Consider the following 19,404-nt stretch of genomic DNA (forward strand, 5'->3'; position numbering starts at 1 on the left):
CCTCCCTCTGGTTTTCTCAGCCACTTTGTATTCCTCAGTTTTTACCTGCCCTTCAGCCCTTGGCACTTCTCGAGATGGATCGCTCTCACCGCTGAAATATCTCTGTGGTTAGAGGGCTTCTAATTTTCATTCTGGGCAGTTCTGTCAAATATTATTTGGAGCAACAGACATTGAATTCCATTTCTTGTGCTCAGAAGCCCCGTTGGAGCTATGTGGTGTTCTAGGGGAGACATTTTCTTTAAGATTTAATTATGTGATCTCACCCCAAACTCTTCCATATCAGAAAGCGAGAACAACTCTGACAACCTCTCCAACAGCCAACCTATCTGCTCCCTTGTAGCCCTAACATACCTGGAAAAGTAAAATGAAGAGTTCACTGCTGTCTTGATGAGAGTGATTATAACCTGGGGCTCCTTTTGAATCATTTTCACTTTCGTCTCTTTGGGAAACCATCAGAGGAAGAACTGGAAATTCAAAGTCATTAAGGTGGTTTTATGGCATTCCTCCCCCTTTCAGACTCCCCCCAACACAAGTATCTTCATCATTGAATATCATAGCTTGATAGAGATGGAAAAAGCCTTGGAGGTCATTTTGTTATATTCCTTCATTTTATAAATAAAAGAGAAGGCTGAAGGGCAGTGAGTTGCCCAAGGTCATGCACAAAGTTCACGTTAGAGCTAGAACCCAAATTGGTCTCTTAGCCTAGGGCTGAAGTGGTCACTTCTGCACGCACTCCAAAGCTCCATAGGGAATGCAAAGGCTTTGTTGGGTAGAGGACTAGCCTCAGAGGCAAGTAAAGGTTATCCTCTAGCGAGGGACTGGAGTAACTCTAAGGCAAAGAATGACTTCTAAGGGATACCACCTTATACTCTTGAGAGGACATGAGAGCAAAGCAGCATGGTGGGAGAGATGGGAAATATACTGCTACCCTTGTGGGCCTGGACCTGTGGAAGGCATCAAGGAAAAGACAGGATTTAATAGCACAGACTAAAGAAAAGTTGGACAGAACACTATTTCAGGTTCACTATTTCTTTTGGACAATCAATTAAAGCGAACTTAGGCCAGGATTACAAAGAAGGCTGAAGAGTTCTGAACCCCAAAGGGGAGAAGCCAGGCATTTGGTAGGCAGGGCAGTGTAATGGGTAAGGGCATAGACTGGGTTTGAATCCTATCTGTCTTACTAGTGTTGTGGCCTCTGGAAATTTACTTAACCTCATGGGTCAAATCAGGAAAATAGGAGTAATAATAATCTCCACCTCAAAGGCTGTTGTGAGTTAACTTAGTTAATGCCTACCAACTGCCCAGCACAGTATGTGGCATATGATAAGCACAAAAGAAGGGTAAGTTATTATTACCATTGACTAGTTTCACTGGTCAGTCATGCTTTCTGAAGTCTCACTGCACCCTTAGACAGGATTTGGGGTGCGAACAAAGGGCACACAGCAGTGCTCAAAATGCTTCAGGGAGGAAAAGATAAGAGTGAAGGCAGTTAAACCAACACAGTGGGTGAGCCATAGTTCCGCCAACTCTCCTCCATTCCTTCAATGCAAAATCCCCACCATTGCATCTTCATTCCCTATGTAGTAGCTGCTAGAGTCATCAGTGCCAAAAGGTGACGAACTGTCTCTGACCTGCTTAGAACTGAGGGATTTCCTGGGACTTGGGACTTTCTGTTAAAAAATTGGAAAGTCCCAGACAAACTGGAACAGGCTGATCACTGTAGGGGCCAGGAGGTATTTGCTCTTCCAGATTGTTATTTGTTATAACCAGACTACAAAGCACTGCTGCTAGATGCTATCCACTGGGGTTTGGAAAAGCTGGGTTATCAAGAAGCCATGCATGGGATTTTCGTTTTCTTTGTTGTTATACATGACAGTAGAGTGTATTTTGACATATGATACATACATAGAGTATATCTTCCCATTTTTGTGGTTGTACATGATGTGGAGTTATACTGGTCATGTGTTCATATATGAACATAGGAAAGGTATGTACAATTTATTCCACTGTCTTTCCTCTTTCCATCCCTTCTCCTTTACCTTTATTCCCCTTTGTCTAATCCAATGAACTTCTACACCTCCCTCCACTCCACCCTTCCCCTGTAATTGCACGTTAGCATCCGCATATCAGAGAGAACATTTGGCCTTCAGTTTTTTGGGATTAGCTTATTTTCCTTACATGCATAGAGATTTTAATGGGGCTTTCTTCATGTCCATGATGGAAAAAGAAAAACAGTTTCTTAAACAGATAGCCTTCATCAGGGGACCATTAGCCAAGCTGAGGATGATGATCTTTAGCAGGACAGTCACAGAGCAGTAGTCTCATTATCAATGATTCTCATTTGTTTGCTTCAATTCTCTGATACATGCTGTCTTTCTCCAAGTTCAATTCCCAGCACTGTTATTATGTGTGTTTGAAAGTAATAAAAGTGCATTTATTTTAAAATGGTCTGTCACTCCAACTTTTCATTAATTTAAACGGATGCTACCAATCTCTCAAAGCATTTCCTTATCCAAAGCCAACTGGTTTATTCAACACCATGGGCTGATTCATTTAAAAATAGAATTTGTGGAGCTAGATGGATTTACTTAACTAAAAAAATTTAAATAGTAATATTTCTGGAGAGAGATGCACAGAGAGCTGCTCAGGAGGCTGCTAAAAAGTTCATGTTTGCAAGAGAATTTAATAATGCTGTGTTTATTATCCAGTATACACTTCCATTTATTCAGAGTAGAACTTCCCCCACATCCAATCTACTCTTCTACACCAAAATCTAGTAAATGGAGGGTGTTTTATAATTTTTGAAGTGATTTCATATGTATTTTCTTACTGGAGGCTCTCAACGAACCCTCAAGGCAGATAGAGGAGTACTTTTGCCATTTTTCTAAAGGAGAATACAAAACAGTGCAAGTTCAAGCAACCCGTCCAAGGTACACAGTGTTATCATGAGTGTTACCCACAAGTCTGGGTTGGTTCACCCATTGAATTCAGTAGACATGAATGGAGAGTCTCCTGTATGCCAGGTACAACTAGGAAATGTGGAAGATTAGAAACAGACATGTAAAAGATCTCAATTCAGGGTAACTGGGATATGTTCAAGGGAAGCCTAAGTCCTGGGAGGCTAGGGCACGGGACAGGAGGGATTCAGGGTCCTCAGAAGAGATGACAGCGGATTAAGGACAAGTAGGTACAAGTCAACCAACAACAGTTTTCCTAGCCCCTTCTAGGATGGCTTAGTCCTCCCTAATTATATTAGGAAATTAGCTTGAAAGTATGTGTTCTTGCAGAGTACAACCCCCTACATGACCATCTAATCTTAAACTGCTGTAGCCCTACCTCAAGTGGGAGCATAAATAAATGGCTCAAAACAAGGAAGAGTTCATTTGAGTGATTTTTAAGATCCACCTCACTATGTGGATCACTAAGATAAAAGGAGGTAAAAAGTAGGAGGCTCCTGTGACACTTGATCTACAAAGAAAAATAAACTTTCCTCCACATGGAAATAAAATTGCATTATAACGGCAACAAACCCTAGGATCAAAGTCATACTCACGTACAAGAATAAAAGTCATTGGCTTGAAAAATTGGGAAATCATGACTGATTTTAATGATCTCTCTCCTTTTCCATAAAAGTTCACCCAAGAGTGACAGAAAATACCTTAGAGTATTAAGCAACTAGAGTCAACCTGCAACTAGATTCATTTGGGTTTCTAATGTAATTTAGGAAGATCACCTGGGTTAATCACTGTAACAAAGTTCTAGGAGGAATGGTTTAAAATGCCTTTGCTATGAAATAAGATATTGAAGGTGAGAAGGCCAGTTCAGTACATACACTTACAAATAAATACCTTTTTTTTTTAATCCCCTGTGGACCCAAATGCACACCAACCAGTACTGAGGATTGGGAATTTGATATTTTTCTATAAGGGAGAAGAGATAAGAAAAAAGACAGCAGATGGGTAAGGCTGTTAAGAAATGTGTCATCAGCAGGGCATGGTAGCACCTACCTGTAATCCCAGCAGCTCAGGAGACTGAAGCAGAAGGATCACAAGTTCAAAGTCAGCCTCAGCTATTTAGTAAGGCCCTAAGAAACTTAGTGAGATCCTGTCTCAAAATAAAATATAAAAGGGCTGGGGAGGCGGCTCAATGGTACTGCGCTCTTAGGTTCAATCCCCCAGTACCAAAAAAAAGAAAGAAAAAAAAAAAAAGAAAGAAAGGTGTCATCAAATCAAAGGAAGCTAAAGGCCTAGCTCTATAAATCTTCCAAGAAAAGCTTTGTTATTTCCTTTTGCAGTGTTGGGGATGGAGCCTGGGGCCTTGTGCACGCTACACAAGTACTCTACCACTGAGCAACACCCCTACCTTTAATAGGTTTCTTGAATAAGAGCATTAATGGTAATAATAGTTACCATTTTTAAAAGGTCTACCATGTGCCAGGCACTAATACCCTGCATTTCACAATCTCCCCGAATCCCCTTAACATTTTGTTAAGGCAGAAATCATTAATTCCATTTTACAAATGAGCAAACTGGAGCTCAGAAGAGTAAGAGCTAATATGGAATACAGCAGCAATTCCAACCCAGACTTGCTGACTCCGAAGTTGTGGGCTTAAACATTCTGATATGCTGCTTTATAGTTACCATGTAAATTCAAAATTTGCCTCTGTGTGTGTGTGTGTCTAATCCCCAACTGTTTGGCTATATTTATGTTAGTAAACATCATCAAAGAAATGCAGAGAAATCAAAATAACCCAATATTTTGTACTAGCTTAAGTATAGGAGGAAAGGGCAAAACACAGGAAAGCTAAATTTCAAGGGAGCCACCAAAATCCTCAGGCAATGGGGACCAGCAACAGTAAAGAAGTGGCACCTTCCACTCATTTCCTGTAGCCTTCAGAGGAGAAAAATCACCACAACCCCATAATCACAATCACAATCATCACAACAGCCAGACAGGGTCTAAGAGCCAGGCCACTGGCATGAGGCTTCTAAGAAAGAGACTTGCCTAAAATACATCTCCTTGTCCTTCACATGCCAAGTCCCAAGAATCCATTTTCTTTGGTGCTCAGTGACTGACCATCAAAAAAAAAAATAACCCTTCTGAATCAGAGTAATTGGAAAACTATTTTAGGGATGTTACTGTTTGTGGAGTTCAGAGGTGTTCTGATGAAGCGACACTGATATCACTAAATGAAACTGATCATATGCTTTATCAGAGAAAGATCAGGAAACTTATTTACACCAAGCAGCCCTGTTTCAATCAGTTCTCCATCTAACTTCCATGCTCTCTGTCTGGTGAATATTAAAGTTATGACAGATTTCCAATTTGCACATATCTTCAAAATGTATACAGCCACAAACTCTGTTGTGTCCACAAATGATGTTAGTGTCATTCAAAATATTCCAGGAACTCCTCTTTGTATACTCATTTAAAGCTAGTTTAAGTGTCATAAGAAGTAAGTGGCCCCACTATTTCATCCCTGCAACCCACGTGGACCCCAAATGGTACAAACCTGCTTGATCAGCCACCACAGTCAACATTCTGGTTCCCAAAGATTCATAGATATTTCTAAAAAATCCAGTTTACTTTTACAGGAAGAAGGATGACCTAGACCTCTTCATCCTTGCTCTGGACATTTACCTGACCTACTCAACCATTCCATAATGGTGATAGCTGTCATTTATTTAGGTCCTATGTGTCTGAACACATCTCCACAACAATCCTGTAGAATAGGTATCATTACCCTATCTTACAAATAAGGTAACAGAATCTGATGATAAATGTCTTACCCAAAGCATGTAGTCACTGAACTAGGAATAAAATCTCCTTCTGTGTTTCTCCTAAAAACTGTGCTCTTCCTATTCCCTAAACTCTCAGATTCTTTTCACCATAATCCTCAGCCTGTACCACTGAGGATCAGCTGACTGAGAACAAACAGCCTTCAGACTGCAGGGACCAGTCATAAGCCTATAATACTTAAGAGGCATAGAAGCTGTAGTATGTTAATTTAATAATTTCATAAAAGCAGTCACTTTCCTTCATGGTTCCATCTCCTAAATCTTTCCAGAAGGAAACAGAAGAGCTCTGGGCATGGAACAGTAATGGTTAAGAGGAGACAAATCTTTTTGAACCATCAGAATCACATTATGAAGAGGATATGAGGAGGTGACATTTATTGGTTGAGAGTACAGATATGCTGGACCAGCTTTTGAGGCTCCCAAATGCTCTCTGTTTAACAAAATGACCCAGTTGATCCCAAGAAGGGCTGGCATTGTGTAGTAATAGGACACAATTTGCTTAATGTAATAAGCCATCTAGCCTTCAACAGGTAGTCTATAGACATATTAACGTTGAGCCATGAAAATGTCTCCTCTTATTACTTAAGACATGACAGCTGACCAAGTACAGCCCATCCTGAACATGGCACACCATATTAAGCCATCAGTCAGCAGGATAAGCTGTGTTTTTCTCACTCAATTCTGAAGGCAAAGCTACTGTATGTGACACCATAATCTTTAGGGATAAGTGTCACTGTATTGCCATGGAGTATGTCCTGATAAGTAGCTGTCAGTAAGGACTACTTTTAAGATTAATCTATGATGAAAAATATACCAATCTGGGCCCTTAGATGGATTTTCATATGGGAGTATTCCCCAACTTATCTGTCTTACCATATTAGGATTTTTAAAAAATCCTTACCTATCATCAATATTTCAAGTTATACCAAATTAAGTCATTTTATACATAATCCATTTTTCCTTGTAAGCCTTTTCATAAACAGTCTTGACTTTTACAGGAAGAAGAATGGCCTAGGCCTCTTCACCCTTTCTAAGGTAGGATATGTAAACTGCCATACTAGTAAGCAGCCTGATATGCGATACTTAATGTTCATTCTAGGGCATAGACTCAGGAAAACATAGCAGCTCCCTAGAAGTGTCATGTTTCTGCTTCCAAGAAAACTAAGGTGGAAATGAAATCAAAAAATGTCTGAAGGAAGACCAAGAACTGTGGACAGAGCTTATGATAAAACTAATACTGAAGCTCCCTATTTGCCCCACTCTACCTTCTGCCAGACTTCCATAAGCAGAGCTTTCTGCAGAATAGAGGGCAAAGGATGAACTAACTACGAGAAGAGAGAACCTAAGAGCTGAACATTGTATGTCAGTTTCTAACTCTGAAATCATCAGAACAGAGGCTGCTGAGAAGAGCTACTGAGTCTCAGTTTCAGCATGATTTTTCTGACTTGTCAACATAAGCTTTGAATCAAATGATTTGAGGACCTGACTCAACATCATTGAACGTTATTTCCATCATTCATTGTTTATTCTTTTCCTGTACTCTCCTTCTTTATCTTGGTTCTGTATTTTATGTCATATATTTGCTTTCTCATTGCTTCTCTTTTTGTAGTACTGGGAGTTGAGCCTATGCCCTCACACATGCTAGAAAAGTTCTCTACCACTGAGCCACACTCCACTACACCCCATTGCTGCTTTCATTGGCTATCCCATATTTAAGATCATATGCACACTGCCCTGAGCACTTTGGAGAAAAACCACACTATAAAACTAAGCCCAAACAACAAATAATAAATAGCCTATTTTAGCACAAGAGCATGGGAGCTATATATAGCAACTGTTGCATACTCGTGGTCTGTTCTCATGTGACCAGGATGAGATGTGCATGTTTAGATGTATGTCTGAGTATGTATGTACTTTGACATTTAGGTTTTAACCCCTTTACCACCAGAGAAGACTGGGAAGGTGTTTCCCTCTTCCTATGTATATATAAGCCAGTAAAAGACTTGCTAGTGCTAGAAATCGGTCCCCTCTCCAAAGTCCCCAAAACAGTGTTCTTAAAATAACTGCACTATAAAAACAGAATCAAGTATTTTCCCTTGCTTTTCCTAGATCACAGGGGACGGGGGAGGAAGCTATTTTGTTTGCTCCATTTTTAAAAGTTACTTTGCATGTGTCAGGAACTGGGTGTTAAAGGTTCTCTTATTTACTCCCACTTGCTAATATGCCACAGTCTATCTCTCCAACTTAGTAGAAAAGAGAGAAAAATGGTCTTCTTACGCCATTTTCAGAAACATCCATAAGGTTTTGGGACAAGAAAAAAAATCTCTTTGAGAACTAAAGTAATTGCTTTGCATATTCCCACTTCTGCCTTTCCAATTATGCAGAGAAATCCTTGAGAGGCATTATAAACTTTAGAAGACTTGCCAATGCAAAAAAGAGAAAGAAATCAAAATGACACAATAAATGTGTGTCTATAATTTCTCACATGAAACGGAAGGTAAGATTGCATAGGAGAAGATGCATCTTCAATGCAATTATCCCCATGAGGAACTCAGGGAATTTATTATCTAATGCCAGATTCCCCCTGTGGGAGTCCCAGAATCATCATGAGAGAATACAAGATGAATATGGATTCATAACAGACTGAGGTATGTATGTAGAAATGTCAACCAGAAGATAACAGCAAGATTCTGGAGCTGACATCTAGAGGCATTGGGTCCAATCCCCAGCACTGCCAAAAAATTAATAAAAAACAAGAGATAAAAATTGAAAGGATGTGAAAGTTGACCCTATTTAATAGATGAATTTTCTAAAAGTTGAGAGATATGTGCATCCACAGTAGAAAGGTATAAATAGCTCTGATAACACAGTTGACATGGATATTGCTCAATATTTCCTTTAGCACCTATATTTTCCTCTTGATCAAGCATCTCTAATGACAAGTCTCATTCCCTGTTAGGATTCTTGATTCTCCTGATTTTTTTTCTTGGCTAAATATAAAATATTTTCAAAGGAACACAAACCTGACCTATAAAGATAACAAAGTTTCAACCTATTTGACTTTATGAAGTGTCAACTCTTACTTTAAATTAAATGAGAAATTCAATGAACAGCTCTGGAAAGGGGTTTTAACTATAAATGAGACAGGAATGAAAAGCTAATCTTTATAAATGATACAAATAGAGGGCATACATGTCTTCAGGCTAAAGAACATCATATTATTAAATGTATATTCCTTAGAATTTTTTAAAAATCTAGTTTGACACTATTCCCTCGTCTCATCATTGCATTAGGTCAGTAATACAAGTATCAGTTAATTATAACCTGAGGTTACTAACCAAGGAGAAGTTGCTTCCTAGATTATATTACCCTTATTCTTTCTGCAAATATGTTTGATTTCTTCCTTCTTTTTTCCTTCCTTCCTTCTTGTCCCTCCCTCTCTTCTTTCCTTCTTTTCTTTCCTGGACAGTATATATAATATATAAAAGTTGTTTTGAAAAAAAGGTTTTTTTTTCAGAAGTAAGAGTTTGTAATAACTTTCCCCCATATGATAATATGTATTATTTTCTTCAATACACTAATGTATTTAAAGTTAGCAAATAAAACAAAAAAGTTTCAGTTAACATAAGCAGAGCACCTGTCTAGCATGCAAGAGGTCTTGGGTTCCATAGCCAACCCTGCAAAACAGAGGTCTTTTAATGGTGCAAAAGTGCATTTGGCTAACTTAAAATTAAAATTCACTAGGCTTTGGATTATACCATTTGATAGAAGAGAACTTTCTTGATTCCAGAGCAACATCATTCACAAAAATACACTGGCCATGAACTAGTTAATATGAGAAAAATTCAATAAAAATTCCACTGATTCAAAACATACAAGCCTGGGAAGATAATATTTTGGATTAATTAAAACTAGATCATGTGTTTTCTTTTCCTTCAGCAACAGAAAATATATCAGCTAAAGGCATATCAGTGGATATTTTTTGTTTGTTTTTGCAGTACTGGGGATTGAACCCAGGGCCTCATATATGCCAGGTTAGTGCTCTACTACTGAGCTATATTTCCAGTCCAGAATTAGTGCTTGGTATATAGTAGGTGCTCAAATATTTGTTAAATGAGTAAATGAATGAACAAACACACTAGTAAAAATATCTTGTAAATTAATGTTTCCCTTCTAATGAGGGACCATGGTTGAAAGATATGTTACTTAGCTAGGTATGGGTTTATACCTGTAAATCCAATGACTGTGGAGACTGAGGCAGGAGGATTGCAATTTCCATGGCAGCCTGAGCAACTTAGTGAGAACTTAGATCAAAGGGGAAAAAATGAAAAGGGCTGGGGTATAGCTCTGTGGTAGAGCATTTGTCTGGTATGTGCTACCAAATAATATGCAAGGTCTTGGGTTCAATCCCCAGTATAAAAAAAAATATATATATATATATATACACATACACACACACGGTATATATACTACCTAAATAAGTAAATATTCAGGAATTATTCTCACTATATCAATGTAAAAGTGGAGAAATGACTGGGATGGTTTCTCATCAAGTTCCTGCAAGAGACACATATTTGACCTAATAATATTTTCTTTTTAAAATAATATATTGCTTACACCTGTTGTGAAGCATCAACTTTTTGTAATACCAAATACCATCTCTTTTTTCTGACAATTAAAAAAACTTTCATAACAGCTAAGTACATTTTCATAATTCTACTTAGTACCTCATAAGGTTTTAGGAGGTCAAACACACACTGTTTCTCTAGAGTGCAGTGGGTTGCAGACATTAATACCTCCATCTTGATTCACATTTGCTGCAATAGGGAGATCTATCCCCATGCAAGTTTGGTGCTTCAACCAGGGTGGCATGCACCCTCATTCTCATTGTCCCATGTCAGTAAAAGAGTTTAGGTGAGAGAAAAACCCTGTGTTCAGACACTTGTTTCATTTTGTAAAGAAGAAAATTAGAGGTGGAAGAGAGGATAAAGAGAAGTAACATGAATTGAGCTTCCTGTATGTGCCAGTGTGGTAAGGGCTTTATATATATGACCTCACTTAGTAGTTACAACAACTCTGTTAGATGCCCTTCCCTTACAGAGGAGAACCTTGAGATTTTCTACAGGTTCAGTGACTCACCCAAGGCCATACATAGTGGGTAGCAGAACTGAGATACAAATCCAAGTTCATCTGATTCCAGAGCCTTCTTTCATCATTTACATTGAATTGTGAATAAATTTCATTTGGCATCTTATGTCCTGGTATCAGAGCCCACTAGAAAGTAAGCTCATCAAAGCTTTCCTTCTTTACCCTGTATCCCTAGTGCCTAGGATGGTGTCTAATGCATAATATCTCAAAAGATGAAAGTTGAAGGTATGAATGGATAAGTTAATAAGGAAAAAAATCACACAGACTATCAGAACTGGAGGGTCTCTAATTCAAACATCTCATTTTTTCCGATGCAGAAATCAAGGCCTAGAAATATTAAGTCACTTTCCTTAAGTTAAGAAACTAATTTGAAAGACTCAGAACTTGATTTCGGGTCTCTTCTGTGTTCTCTTCTACAACATACTACTACTTGTACAAATGTTTTTTAAAGCACGCTCATCAACTCCATGATTTCCTAAGGATTCTACCCTCTTGATTTAATTCCTTAATTGCAAGATATTGCTCACAAGTATAAAGTAAAGGAAGTTAGGGATACCATTAGCCCTATAGAATGAAAACTCCAGGAAGATAAGGAACTGTCTGTCTTGTTCAGTTCAACATGCCTAGCACTTAGAAGGTATCCAGTAAATATTTGCTGAATAAATGAATATATAGTGTTTCCTTGTCATCGATGAGCAAATTCTTTACAGATAATGATGGCATAGATTGTACTATCATTCAAATGAAAAACATTTCAATAAAATTGCTCAGTGAAATGGTACTCCCTTTTTACTGAGCAATCTGTAAAATGGGGGGAAATAACAGTATTCATTTAATAGAACTGTTGTAAAACTGAAAAGAATTAATGCATATGAAGCACTTATCTTGAAGCTTAATACATAGCTAATGCTCAATAAATGATAGCTATTAGTATGAATATTATTTCTTCGAATCATATTCACATAACAAAGAGATGAAAGCCAAGGACAATAAAAAAATTGTTTTATGCTTTACCCTTTGTAAAATGTCCCTGAATGCACAGTTTTCTATGTGCTTTGAAATATGTAAATTCTCCAAGAGCTGTGAGTTATACATAGCATTCAAACATCAGAGATGCTTATGTGTATGTTTTGTAGAGAATTTTCTTGTGAAAAAATGGCAGACAAGAATTAACCTTCAGGTGAACATATGATGATTATTTGTCAAATATTGCTATATTTAACTATTTAAAAAGATTACCTTTCCACGAGTTCTTGTCCATTCCAGCACAGGGTGTCATTTTCGGCCACGGGGCTATGGCTGCAGATATAGCCAGGCAGAGCACTATAGAAGCTGATGAAAGATTTCAACTTCTGAATTAGTTCTCTGAAAGAAAAACAAAACATCTGTGCATAAGAGGCAAGTAAACCCAGTATGAGAAAAGTTTAATTTCCTTATCAGCATGATAGAAAGGCTCTACCAGGCTGATTAGTGCAATAAATGATTTTTAAAGACATTCTTGGCTACAAGACCACAATTTAGTTTTTTTTAAATCAATAAAATGATATTAGGAAAAAAAAGGGTGCTTGCCATATAAGGTACTATTCCTATCAGAAGGATGATTTAATTCCAACATCCATTTTCTAACACGTTCAGCAGCTTCCATTTTTTGTTCAGAATGGTGTTACCTACATTCTCAAAGGTGCTGATTACAAGGCACACTGGAGCACTACATATCTTTTGGTTTCTGAGTGTAATTGAGTGCATTGATTGTAATTTACAATGCTATTACCCTAGAGATGGCCCCTTTCCATATAGGCTCTGGCTAATGGTTGCAGATCAGAATCACAGGGTGCTCAGAACAGTATAAGCTTTATGAAATTCTCCTGGTAATATAGTCAGAGAAACTCACATCTGCTATAGGAGGAAGGCTTCTTTGTTCTTTGTCTATATATTGTGGTTCCTGTGAGGGGGAGGGAAAGTCAGAGGGCTCTATTTTATTATTTATTTGCTTTGCTTTTCATGTTATTTATGATAAGACAAACGTGTGCGCGCATGTGTTTGTGTGTGTGTGTGTGCATGTGTGTGTGAAAGAGAGAGACAGAGACAGAGCAAACATATTATATATGAAAATATGTATAAACACACATCAATACCAGCAAATTTTCTTGCCTATTTTCTTGTTTCAGCTGTACATCTATATACAAAGCGACACCATATACTGGAGAGAAGTGAACATGTTTATAAGAAATATTTAAATATCTATAAATGTCCAGTGGTAAACAAACAAAAATAAAATACACTTTATTTTCTAAAGTAATGTCCCTTACAGAAAGTTAAAGTGCTCTTCACATCCAAATCTACCCTAAGTCTATACAAAGTTTTTGAAGACTCTGGTCAGGGAATTTTCTGGTAGTGGAATAATTATTCAATTCTGTCTCCAGGCTAAGAATGGACAGGCCTGATGTATAAGCCTCTGGATACAAGCCTCTGGAGGATCCAGAGGCTTAAATCTCATTTGGATACTGGTGGAAATCCCAAGCTCAGAAATGCTGTCTGAGGTTTGTTCTAAGATCTGTCCAAAATGGTGGAAATGATCATTGTGTACTTAATGCCATTTTCCATTTTATTACCATAAAACTATTCATTTCATCTAATGAGTTGAGTGAGGGGTAAAACAAGAACAAACTAGCTCTCAGCACATGTTCATAAAGACTCAGATCACAGGAAAGCCAGGGTGATGGACAGAACAACTCACGAAAGGTTATTGGGCCATATATAACTCCTGATACCCCAACAGCTGCTGCCTGCTGTGCCCCTACTCCTCTCACAGACTACTCCTGGTGTCTGAGTACCATCAATCTTCAAAGAGAAGAGGCTCAATACAGAGCTCTGAAAATAAAAGTCAACATTAGTTTCTCACAGAGGAAAAAGATGGGTTCAATTAACGGCTAATAGGAGAGATGCTCTGTTTTACAAGGTAATAATACAGTCCCCAAGAGTGGAAGCTGAAAGACTAAAGGCTGAGGCGAGTAATTCCCCCCACTTCATGAGGAAATGAAATGTGGCCATTAGTCCATGGGAAACCATGATCTTCTTTTTAATGGAAGACTTTCCCTTAAGGTCTCCTCCTACCTCCATACCCACTCTGATTAACATAACTCAGGGCAAGAAAAATCGAACCCACAGCAAGGCCTTCATCTGATTTCCCAAGAAGTTGAAAATAAAAATACCCTGGTTTTATCCCTTCCTCCCAACCCTTGTAATTTTCTTAGCTGAACATAAACATCATTGTCAAGTTGAGGAAGATCCAGATGAGGTTGGATTTAAATGTCAAGGGGATGAGGAACTGCAATAAACATAAGACCTTCCACCTTAGTATGGAAGGATATTACTTGGAAGAGTGAAGGTAAAAATCTAATAAAACCACAAGGAACATGAATAGTGTAACACAGTCTTGGGTCATCACATTCTAGAACTCAGGGAAACTCTTAAACTTGAATGAGGTAACTTAAGAGAAATAAAAGGTTATACTACTTCATAGAATATTCTTTACCTCCCCAGGACATACACAATGGACATATGACACTTACTTTTTTACAACTTACTTCTGAATTTATTGATTTGAACTGATAACACAGTTTCATTTAACAAGCATGTTATAATTATGGTTCAGTTCTCAGAACAGCCTCTTCAATCCTGTGATGAGTAATAGCTAAGAACACTGATTTTAGAGTCTGACACAGTTGATTTTTGAATACCAGCTACTCCCTCACTTTTTCAGCTATGAAACTTAGGCAAATTCCAACTTTCTCTGAGTTTCAGTTTCCTCATCTGCAAAAGAAACATAATGATAGCAACTATCTCACAAAGTGTTTACCATAGAACAAGTAAGAAGAGTTGTCCCTCTGTGATGTTAGCCATGGCCAATATTCATTACCATTGTCATGAATCTATAGACTAGAAACACATTATATATATGAAGTATTATTATATTCCAGAAAAACTTAGGTATGCAGGATAATTTTTTTTAAATTAAGTTTCAGACAACTTCATGTGCACAAGATAATTAAAATCCCTCATCTCTTGATGTGGGTATTAATAAGCACAACCATGTTCTCTCCCAACAGATGTTTTTCTGGTATTATTTTTTCATAGACTAGCTAGCTTAATACACACAGACAGACAGATAAACATGTGAGGTACAGTGACACACACCTGTAAGCCCAGACACTTGGCTCAGAAGGCTGATTCAAGGAAATAGCAAGTTCAAGTCAGGATTGAGCAACTCAGCAAGACCTTATACCAAAATAGAAGAAAAAGACCTGGCATGGTGGTGTATACCTGCAATCCTAGTGATTCGGGCGACTGAGGAAGGAGGATTACAAGTTCGAGAACAGCCTCAACAATTACTCAGGCCTTATGCAACTGAGCAAGACCCTGTCTCAAAAAATATATGGAACTGGGGATGTGGTTCAGTGTTGATGCACCCTGGTTTCAATCCCTAGTATCCAAAATATAGAAAGAAGAAAACAATAACAAACAAAACAAAACAGAAATAAAAAATGAAATGGGCTGGGGCTGTGGTTCAGAGGTTAAGTACCCTGGGTTCAATCCCTAGTACCAAAAATAAATATATAAACACAGAAAGAAAGAAAGAAAAAAGAAAGGAAGGAAGAAAAGAAAAGAAAAATGTTCAGGGATATACTTCAATGGTACAGTGCTCCTGGGTTCAATCTCTACTAATATAAAAACAAATAACAAACACACATGCACACACACACACACACACACACACACACACACAATCTAGCTAGCTAATGGACTGAGTAAACTTCTTGATTAATGTGGTAAGGAAACAAGGTAGTGGTGGTGGCCCTCATAGGGATTTGTGTCTAAGAATTTAAGAATCAGACGTGAAGGGCCAAGATGAAGTCAAAATAAAAATATTGATTACTTATCAGAGAATTACCAATCAAAACTACAATGAGATACCACTTCACACTTATTAAGATGATTATAATGGAAAACACAGACTACAAGTGTTGGTGAGGATGTAGAGAAACTGGAAACCTCATATATTGCTGGTGGGAATGCAAAATGGTACAACCACTGTGCAAAACTACTTGGCAGGTCCTTGTGAAGTTAAATGTAGAGTTACCAAGTGACCCAGCAATTCCACTACCAAAAAGGATTGATACAAAGTACTCAAACAAGTACATGTCCACAGCAGCTCTATCAACAATAGCCAGAAGGTGGAACAAGATAAACGTCAGTTCTCTGATGAATGAACAAAATGTGGTATATACATTCAATTGAAGATTATTCAGCCTTAAAAAGGAATAGAATTCTGACACAGGCTACAACATGGATGAACTCTGAAAATGCTATGCTAAAGGAAAGAAGCCAGTCATGAAAGACAATGTATTATATGATTCCATTTACATGTAAATATTCAGAATAGGCAAGTCTATAGAAATATAAAGTAGATTTGTGATTGTTTCAGGTTACGGGAAATAAGGGGATAGGGAGACAATAGCTGAAAGGTATAAGATTTGTTTTTGAGGTGATGAAATATTTCTAAAATTGATTATAATGATGGTTGCATGCATCTGTGAATATACTCAACTGATTGAATTATGTACCTTAAAAGAATGAATCATAAGGCATGTGGATTTCAGTAAAATTCTCACCCTGCCTCTCCAAAAATTGGGTACAAAAGAGGTAAGAAATATGTCTCAGAGAAAGAGAGGCTTGTCTTCTGTGCGGGGAAAGATGTCCATTGGAAGAATGGAAGGAGGCAGGAGAACTTGGGGAAGCAGAGTGGGATGGACATGATAAACATACAGTGAGCAATGAGAAGGGAAATCTGTAAGATCTGCAACTGTAGCACTGTAACATCTGTGAACAGTGGTTATGTTATATTTCTTCCTTCATCTTTTATAAAGTCTTTTGATTTTCTTTTTCATTGTAAAAGAAATATACACTCACTGTGGGGAACTTAGAAAATAAAGAAAGGTAGAAGAAAAGAACATTTATATCCCACCAGCTAGAGTTAATCACTGTCAATATTCAGGTATATTTCCTTCTAGACTTTTCACTTGAGTAAAGTTTCACATTAATTTTTTGGAAACTTTTTTTTGGGCAGTGCTGGGGACTAAACCCTTGTGCATGTCAGGCAAGTGCTCTACCACTGAGCTACCTCACCAGCCCCAAACCTATTCTTTGTAGGTTTGTTCACTGAGTTCTTTCTGGTTCTCTGTATCTCCATTAGAAGTCACATAGAATCAAGGTGTATTTGATTGGAAAGGAACATCAGAATAATGGAATAGGGACTGCAGGTGTGTAGCTCCATTGTAGAGCATTTGCCTAACCTTCCTAGCATGCATGAGGGCCTGGGTTTCATTTCTAGCACTGTAAAATAATTTTTAAAAAAACAACTGTTTATGAAATAATCCTTTGCCTTGTAGGATGAAGTAGTACCCATCTGTTGGAGAACAACACAGCTACCAAACTGCAGTACCTTAGAGTCCCAAATGGCAGTGTTGTTATAGTGTATGCCATTCTTTTATGCAAAAGCTTCTGCATTACTGTGGGAAAATGAACCTTGGTTACCAAAAGAAGCTTAAACTCTTGAAAATAAATCCAAACACACTATTTTGGAGGACAGGAAAAAAAGACTTTCTAAACTGTTGGAGAGTCAATGAGCTTTTCAAAGGACAGTAACAACAGGTGATAATGTCCTCTGACACCATGGCAGCAGAGTGTGACAGGAGTAGTTTACCCCCTATGGAGTTTACTGTGCCTCTCTCATTTGTCCTTCTCTTTGTATTTTCCTGCCATTCCTTCCTAAATTAACTTCTGTGTGAGAAATAAGTATATTTTCATCTTTTCTTAAATAAAGCTTTATATCCCCTCTCTTGGAATTTTAAAAGGAGAGATGCCAAATCTTTCTATTTTAGTCTTTATAAAGACACCTGAAACTAAATTAAGTGACATATTAATTACCCATGTTCGACTCTGTTCGACTCAGTCCAGATTTTTCCTTTGTGCTAGTAGCCCATGAAGACAACAAAAGAATATCTACCCATTAACTAAGGCAGTCTGTTCAACTGAATTGTTTCTAGAAAATATGGACAATTAGTTGCCTGAGATGAGAAAGCAATTTGATTGAAGGGACTGTTCTTTGATTCTAACTCCACTTTATTCTAAATACTAAAATGCCAAACATACCATTGCCATATAAATAGTGGAACCTGTGGTTCTCAGGACAAACCCAACATTTCCTTCTGGCAGTCTGCTGAGGAAAAAGAGTCTCTTCATAGAGGTTCCCTTTCAGTCTGTTAAATGTGGATCTAAAGGATAGGGCTCCTTTGCATGCATGAGCCATTTTGAAATATTGCAGCTGGGCACACGTGATCTTCCCTGGAGGGCTTCCATCATCCTAGAGAGGGGCGTCCCGGTCTGTGGTTATGGGGGAGGGGATTGCCTTTGCTTTCTTGCAATGATTTGCTTGGGCAGGCATCAAAGCAGTGCTAATTGGAAACCACTGCAAATAAAAACAGCCTTTCATCCCTGACTGCAGACCCTGAACTTTTTTTATTATTATTAAGGTTCTTTTTCCTTAATGTAAAGTAATAATGTAAATAAGCTCACTATTTAAAAAAGAATTGAAAATGCAAAAAAAAAAATACATAAAATCAAATAACTAAGATTGGAGTGGTACAAAATCATGCCTAATTCTGCTGGAGGGAGCCTTTCAGTGTGACCTCAAACAACTTTCTGCACTTCTGAAGATTAGAATACTTTTTCTCATCTTGTTCCCTTTGCCTGGAACACCTTCCTTTCCCTCTTCCATCTGTTGAATTTCTACTTATTCTTGGGGCTGAGCTCAAAAGCTACCTTTTCCCATAGCCTTTCTTGACTCTCCCAGGGGAACTGCTAGCTCCCCCATCTGTGATGCTTTGACTCTTGTACATAACTCTGTTTTGGCACTCACACCCAACATATGAAATTATTTATTTGCATTTCTGTCTCCCTAACTAGAGTAGGAGCTCCTCCTAACTCTTACACAATGCTGAGCATACAGATGGTGATGAAAAATATTGAAGGTAGAGTCCTATTTAAGACAGAATGACTTGTACCAGACCTTAAACTTGTTCATTCACTCAGGACATTTGTGGCTTTGGTCAGAGGACAGAAGGCTTTCAAAGTTGTCTAGCCGAAACTAGAGAAGTAGTACAAGGGGAAGTGAGAATAAGCACTGATTTTGGATAAGGGAGCTGAGAACACCTTTTGTTCTTTTCTTTCTAGGTCATTTACTAGTGTCACATAATCCATTGCTCCTTTAGACCAACTCAGAGGGGAAGGAGAAGATGTATAGGGCTGTAACACATAAACATAATTTCACAAGGGTGGAGGAACTGTGATTTTATCACAGGTTATCAGCTGGGCCAGAAGCTTAGTACATAGATGCAAG

The 19,404-nt window shown here is 38.0% G+C and overlaps 1 protein-coding gene across 1 annotated transcript in view; it reads right to left on the minus strand.

Annotated features, from left to right (window-relative positions):
• The window catches only part of Gpc3 (glypican 3), a 415,144-nt gene that overhangs the window by 124,412 nt on the left and 271,328 nt on the right, over positions 1–19,404 (minus strand). Inside the window, exon 5 of the mRNA XM_047535930.1 lies at positions 12,186–12,311. Within this exon, the coding sequence (XP_047391886.1) occupies positions 12,186–12,311 (126 nt within the window). The remainder of the gene's footprint in view (positions 1–12,185; positions 12,312–19,404) is intronic.

Source organism: Sciurus carolinensis, chromosome X (genome assembly GCF_902686445.1).
Source record: "Sciurus carolinensis chromosome X, mSciCar1.2, whole genome shotgun sequence".
NCBI lineage: Eukaryota > Metazoa > Chordata > Mammalia > Rodentia > Sciuridae > Sciurus > Sciurus carolinensis.